The sequence below is a fragment of the Montipora foliosa genome, chromosome 14 (assembly GCF_036669935.1).
Source record: "Montipora foliosa isolate CH-2021 chromosome 14, ASM3666993v2, whole genome shotgun sequence".
In the NCBI taxonomy this organism is placed as follows: Eukaryota; Metazoa; Cnidaria; class Anthozoa; order Scleractinia; family Acroporidae; genus Montipora; species Montipora foliosa.
Genome location: NC_090882.1, coordinates 13,930,348 through 13,937,847, shown reverse-complemented (window position 1 = coordinate 13,937,847; position 7,500 = coordinate 13,930,348). Strand labels below are relative to the sequence as shown.

At 38.6% G+C, this 7,500-nt stretch overlaps 1 protein-coding gene across 1 annotated transcript in view; it reads left to right on the top strand.

The window, feature by feature from the left end:
* The window catches only part of LOC137985109 (uncharacterized), a 10,613-nt gene extending 7,601 nt beyond the window's left edge, over positions 1-3,012 (top strand). The window contains exons 6-7 of the mRNA XM_068832596.1: positions 124-159; positions 310-3,012. Coding sequence (XP_068688697.1) covers positions 124-159; positions 310-440 — 167 coding nt within the window. The 3' untranslated portion in view covers positions 441-3,012. The remainder of the gene's footprint in view (positions 1-123; positions 160-309) is intronic.
* Positions 3,013-7,500: the final 4,488 nt, after the last annotated feature.

The following is a 7,500-nucleotide window of genomic DNA, read 5'->3' as shown; positions in this document are numbered from 1 at the left end:
TTGACACTCAGTTAATTGATTTTTAAGGAAAGGTTGAGCCGTCCTCGTCAGCCTTTCTTGCCCTAAGAAATTTGTCTTTATTTGCTGTCTGGTTTTAATCTTTTTCTTTTTCTTTTAATGAAGCTGTTTTAGTGACACCTACAACCAACCCAACATCAGGTAAAAATTTTATGTGCAGCGATATCTTGAATTTATTTTTCTTAAAGAGAACGCCCAACTCTCGGGAGAGAAAAGCCCTGGGAACCAGGTTGCTCTTATTGTTGAAATTGTTTATTTTATTTATTTATTTTCTTTTTTTTTTTTTTCAAGGAAACACCTCAAACTCCAAAGAAGCCTGGGAAATAGCCTTGATTGTAGCTGGTGGTATAATTCTTATTGTGCTTATTGCCGTAACGGTATACTGCTGCAGCAAGAAACGTGGTGGCTACGAACTGATCTAGAATCAAAGAACAGAAAAAAAGATACGCAATGCGTGCAAAACTGGGCTAATGTGGCGTTAAGTCCTTGCTTGAGCTGGCTTAAACCGCTGAAATGACTGCCTGGACCCCGTGAAGTCAGCTAGTTTACGACACCGAGAAATTTAAGACCTTTAAATTATAAACAGATTGTTGTCTAAAACGTCGAAGCAGTAGGCCATGACCGGCAGAAGGATAACTTCCAATATATTTGTGTCAAAGCGTTTTCTCAAACTGAGTAATTTTTGGATTATTTCTTATTTTGCCATACAATGCAAAACCGTAAAATACGATATCTTAGGTTAGGTTTTAAGTTTTATTTACCACGGAAACATTTGCTCATAACATAAGTTATTAGAAATTCTACATAAGTTAGGTACAATACTAAAAATAGCAAGTGGTGAGTAGGCCAAGGGCTTCTATATAGAGCCTCCCCCTTCCCCCATACATACACGTGAATATTTGAATTTTTGAGTTAAAGAAAGACCAGGCGGTTGCAATTATTACCAAAAGACGAAATTGTTTGGTGGATAGAAAAAAGGATTATTAATAGGCTAGGGTCAGCCTAGACTAAGAGTTTTAATTATAAATATGCGTTAGATGTCGGACGGGGGAAAGAAACTATATCTATATAGTGATCGTTTTTGAAAGTAGTCGGGGTAGGCTCAATACAAAATGGTAAACTGTTTGATGTTCGGTTAGTTCGGCAAAAATGTGATCTGTAGTACTTATCAGATTCTGGTACCTAACAGTACAATACCATTTTTATTGATCACTCCTCGTGGAGCGTAGAATACAAACAAACTAGAGAATTTGATAATGGCAAAATCATATACATCTCGGGACGATACAAAGTAATTATTTCCACTTAAGATTGAAAAAGTTCACTTGTGCTATCCGAAAGTTACCTTCTCACAAAACTCGTTGAATTAGCTTGACCTCTGATGATGTCACCTAGGCATAGGGATGGAGTTTTAAGCTTTGGGTTATAGGGTCACTTTCCAGTTTTCAAAGTGAGTTCAAATCTTTCCCATGAAAATTAATAACGTTTAAAGTAAACCTGTGTACCGTCACTGACGTTTGGCACATAGACACTCCTGGGAAACAATGGTAAAGTAAACTCGAAATTGGCGTGTTTAACCATTTTTTGTCGCGTGAGAATCGAACCTACAATGAGCGACAAAAGTGTTGAGACACTTGGCAGTAAAATTTGATTTTCTGCGTCTTGGATACATTTCTCCCCCTTTCCCCCAAAACAATGTTGATTTTTCTGTTTCTTCGACTGCACAGATGATAGCTTGTGAGCAAATTAATATTTTAAGTTAGCGAGCGCTCTCTTTGTAGACTACTCGGAATTTAGTTGTCAGTTTCAAATAAATAGTTTTCCGTAGCGAAAATATGTTTGGCACTTTTCTGTACGGACAGTAGAGAACAGGCTTATTTATTTAGTTAATTAGCTGTCACGTAACACTACGATCAGTAACAATTTCGTACATGTATGTTGCCATTTATTGTTGTATTTAACTCGCCCATCTGAGCCTAACATAACTCCTGCAGGAATATGGACCTCCCTTTTAGTGCCATCATGTATCATGTCCACTAACGATTCACCATTGCTCTTCTCATTGTCCGCTATAAATACAGCAATGGCACCATAGCTTTCCACCAACTTACTCTTTGTGACAAAAGAGCATCCTCTAGACTCAAACCAGAAACAAAACATTACATGACAAGCTGTTTAAAACAAAATTTAAAACGGGCAAATGTTGTTGATACAACCACAAAGTTCAGCATGGTAACAGGCCCTAGATGTCAACCCGAATTCTCCCATGGTTTCAAAACTGAATTCATACAAAATAATTTAAAAGAGAATCTACCGGTTTATTTGGAGACACTTTTTTCCTTGCACCCTTCCAACAGATCTTCTAGTTACATTTAAGTTGTGAGTTATACGTGTAGTTTAAACATGTTTGCTTCAAGCTTGGCATCACAACCAAAGTACAGACTGAAAACAGATGCATACTTGGCAGTCCGGTTAAGTCAAATGCTATGATAATACGAAGAGCTTTACTAAAAAATTAACAGTACGCTACAGTATCTAAAGTGTCAAATATCTCTTGCTTCCAGAGAATTTTCAGTCCATTCCATTGTTTAAAGAAACAAAAACCTTATGAACAGAGCACTTTGCCTGAAGTCTCTGGGATTTGGTTCTATTTCTCACCACCTCTTCTTGTCAAGGTTAAATTTGACACAAGCTTATTTAAAATGAATGACAGTAAGGCTACAAATTATAATTATCAACAATATGCATTCTTTTATCTTCATACATGTAACTGGAAGCATTAAGAAATATATACACGAAGACAGTAATAGATTCGATTATGGTTACAGTCTTTTGTATGGTGCCTCAAAGGAACAGACACCTTAAGTACGTGTACAGAACGCTGCCGCAAGACTGCTAATGAACGTTGAAAAGCTCTCGCACATTACTCCTACTCTATATGAGTTACATTGGCTTCCAATCCAGGTTTGCATTAAATTCTTCTACAACGCGGTTTATAATTTAGCTCCATCATATATTAACAGCCTTTTAACTATTAAATCAAAATCCTCTTTATTGTCTTCGATCTAATGATGGTCTTTACTTAGAGCTCCCTAAGGGTAAGATATCTCGTACCCAGAGTCCTCGGGCTTTTTGGCCAATGGGTGAGCGCCCGGAGAGACTCTGGGATAATCGACTCCATTTTCCCAGAAAACGTGGGTTCCGGTCGTATTACGTATGCTTGAGTTTAAAATGAAGCAGAAAAGAGAAAACCGTAAAACAGTAGAAATGACGGGTTGAAAGTGTTCGAGAAACAAGAATTTTAGCTTTAGACACAAAGAAACTGGAGAAATGATCATTGGCTTGCTGTAAGAGCAAGTGAAGATGAAACCTCTGACGCTTTCGCGATCGGTGAGTGTATTTTTAGTGTTTCAGCGTACATTCCATCGTTCAGTATGCATTGAGAATGCTATCGTGCAAGCAGCACGATCGACAAATTTTTTGTGGAAACGACACAAATGTCCTCTTCTACAATTTGATGTTTCTGTAATTCTGAATGGCTTCGACAAGACCTTATTCCACGGATTTCTCCTCAAAGAGACTGATGTAATGTTGTTTTCCTACGGTACTTTTGCAACAGCAACAGTAATCACTTTTTAGTAGCGTGAGAAAATTCCCGTGCGGTATAAGACATAATTCAAACCTCGTCGTTTTATTATTTTTGTGATTTATATATTTCTGAGTTAGAAAAAATCAAACAGCACTAAGACTAGTTTTAGATTTTGAATCTCCCTCCAAATCCTGGGGCTACGCAAGCGGCCAATAAAAAAATATAGTTCAAATCGATTATCCCAGAGTCTCTCCGGGCTTTCACCCGCTGGCCAAGAAGCCCGAGGACTCTGGGTACGAGATTGGGTCTTTCCAGGCAGCAGCACCATACTTATGGAACAGACTTCCTCGTGAAATTAGAATGATTAACCCATTCGCTCCCAGCCGTTTTTACGTTTTCGGAGTGATTATGATCCATAGCATTTCGTGACTCTTTGTTTGAAGCTACCACGGAGAGTGGTGCTGTGATCGATAAAGCACTGAAGGCTCAAGGTTTCTGAAAAAGGTCATTTTGACGTGGCCATTTGTCAACCGTGCAGCCGTACGCTCACCGTGGGGACGGGGAGCGTTGCGTGACTCCAGCCCGAGCCGCTGCGAAGGAGACTACTACACGAATGGCCGAATTGGGTTTGTTTGCGATTTTTGCGAAGTTTACAGCCATTTTTCATCTTTAGTGGCTACCTGATGAGCATCATTAAATGTGACGGTAGCTACGAATCTACTTTCTCAAAGAAACGAGCAAGGTGATGCGCTTTGTTGTCGAATTGGCTTGTTACTCGACGAAGTGGGAATTTGACAAGTCAGACACTTAGTACCTTTGAGACTCGACTAATGATGAATTTCTCGACCCACCGCCGCATTATTTGGAGTTTACGAGCACTGAAAATCCCCACGAGCACGAAATTTTGGCGGTAGGTCGGAGAGGTTGTAGACTTGGTTTATATGTGAAAAAATTGTTGGAGGGACGTGTGCTGTCAAAAATTCTGGTTATTTCCCAGCATGCAATGTGGTCGAGATGTCAAAATGCACTGGAACAAAAGGCTCTATCTACGCTTGGGAGAATAATATGAACAAAAAAAGTCATTTCTAAGCTAGAACAAGGACTGAGTTTTATTATGATGGTTGAAGTTTGGTTTTTCGACAATGATTTCTTTAGAAAACATAAAGGCAAGAAGGGGAAATTTAGGGGTTTCTCTTTGACGTTTCTCTAATAAAGCTTTTAGTATTCAATAACTTAGATATATTATATTTGCACATCAGGGATATTAAATCTTATTGTAAATTTAATTTAGTTATATAAGGTTTTAATTTTTTTACTCAGTGTAAAGCACTATTGATCAGTACATGTAAATAGGGCTATACAACTAATAAATTATTATTATCTGCTTTTATTCTATTATGAAATAAAACCTTTCTCATTGGTTATAGGAGACAGGCAAGTGAACAACAGTGGAGCTAACTGCCTTCAGAGAAGACACTTCCTGATTGGCTCTCAAAGGCAATAATGGCCAATAATGAATAACAGTTTTTGGTACCAATTAGAATGAAAAGTACCAATTAATTTGAAAAGGTGTTATTTATTTCTAACATGCTCTGCTTGTCAAGGTTAAATTTGGCACAAGCTTATTTAAAATGAATAACAGTAAAGCTACAAAGTATTAAAGAACCAGCTTATAAATAGTTGTCTTATTAATAATAAGCAATACTTACCCTCTTTGTACTAAAGCCACAGATCTTGTTAATACATGACCATTAATAAGAGAATAACAAGCTTCAGGTGGATCAGCAGCCACTAGATTAACTGACGTTGAACTAAAGTCCTTTAAACAAACAAACATGTATGACAAAAACTAAAACTAAGTTACTATGTAGAAGCCACCATAAGTACAAATAAAATAAAAATGAGTATATATGAAAAAATTAACATATTTATGTACTGTGGATAAAAACACTTTCAATTTCATGTTTACACTATTGACACAATAATACTACTTTATTAGTATTAGTACTCCCAGCTCCGCATTTTAACACTCCCTTCAAGATGGCAATAGATGCGAGTGATATAGCCGCCGGTGCAGTATTGCTACAGGAGGATAAGGAAAATGTGGAACATCCAATGTGTTATTTCTCAAGAAAGTTTAATAAGAGTCAAAGAAACTACTCAACAATTGAGAAAGAGTGCCTAGCACTAGTGTTAGGACTTCAACATTTTGAGGTGTACATAAGGGGCAGGGTGTTATGAGGGGATGCTTCCAGAACTTTCCAGAACATGTTAAATATTCGTATATTTACGTAGCCACACAATCTATTTTCTAGAGAATTCTCGAACACACTAACGTGATGTAAACAAGTTAAGTAATCTTTCCAAAAATAGTTATTTCTGTAATCTTCGGAACATTCTAGAATTCTCTTTGAGTGTATATAATGAACGATATCCAAGCGCTTTAGCACTTACGTATCTACGCTCGGACTGACTGAAGTTGTTTGGAGATTGCGTCGTGACTTGTCAAGCTATCCCAAGGCGAATTGAAGAGTTCAAGTGGACATCTCAAAGGAGATTGTGAGTTAAAGTATCTACTAGTGGTGACTAAAGTTTGTCTAGTTTAATATATGATAGCTTGTGTGCGAATTAATGTTTTAAGTTAGTGAGCGCTATCTTTGTAGACTACTCGGGATTCAGTCGTCAGTTTCAAATAAATAGTTGTGTTCCGTAGCGAAAATACGTTTGTCACTTTTTTGTACGGACAGCAGAGAACAGGCTTAAATATTTAGTCAGCTGTGTCGTAACAGCAGAGATGTCTCTCAGCCTGGTTGTCTTGTTCTGCATTTGCTGACGGTTGTGACAAGGTAAGGCCAGATCGTCTGCAAAATCCAGGTCATCTAAGCAGGACCATAATGTCCACTGGATTCCATTCCTTCTCTGCTCCGTTGTCATTTTTATGATCTAGTCTATGACCAGCAAGAAAAGGAAAGGGGACAGCTAACAGCCCTGTTGGACCCCGTCTGGGCCTGAAACTGTCTGAAAAACTACCCTTTGTGTATTACTTTGCAGGTCATTCCTTCATAACTGCTCTTAATAATCAGGGACACAAGCTTGGTAGGTATTCCATACTGCCATAGTAGTTTCCACAGCGTCTCCCTATCCACACTGTCGAATGCCTTCTCATAATCAACGAAGTTGATATACAGGGAGGAACTCCACTCAAGGAACTGTTCCACAATAATTCGCTATTTGATCCGTTGATCTGTTTTTCCGAAATCCTGCCTGTTGATCCCAGAGCTGGGAATCTACAATGTCCTTCACTCTTTCCAAGATGACCCTGTAGAAAACTTTTCCAGGTACAGACAGCAAAGTTATTCCTCTGCAGTCGGAACATTTACTGAGATCGCCCTTCTTTGGAAGTTTAATGAGATGACCCTCCTTCCAGTCAGCTGGTAACTCTTCATTTTCCCCATATCCTTGCAAACATGGGGTACAGCGTCTCTACTGTTGTATCAATGTCAGCCTTCTACGCCTCTGCAGGAATGTTGTCTGCTCCTGCTGCTTTGCCATTCTTTAATTTCATAGTAGCTTTTCTAGTCTCATCCGACTCGGTTACCCGCAGTTAATTGAAAGATCCAACTCAGCCGGCTGAATCTTTGGGGGGTTAGGTGGAGTAGCTCTGTTCAACAGTTCCTCAAAGTGCTCTGCCCACCTGTTGAGTTGCCCTTCTTTTCCAATGATGGTCTTCCCATTTTTGTCCTTAATTTAATTGGTCTTTCCGGTCAGACTATTGATGTAGTTCTTCTTGTCTGTCTCGATGTTTCTTTTGACCTCTTTATTAGCATCTGCATAATCTTTTTGTGCTCCTGCCATTGCCGTCCTGGTGCGACTTTTGTTAACTATGGCCTTTT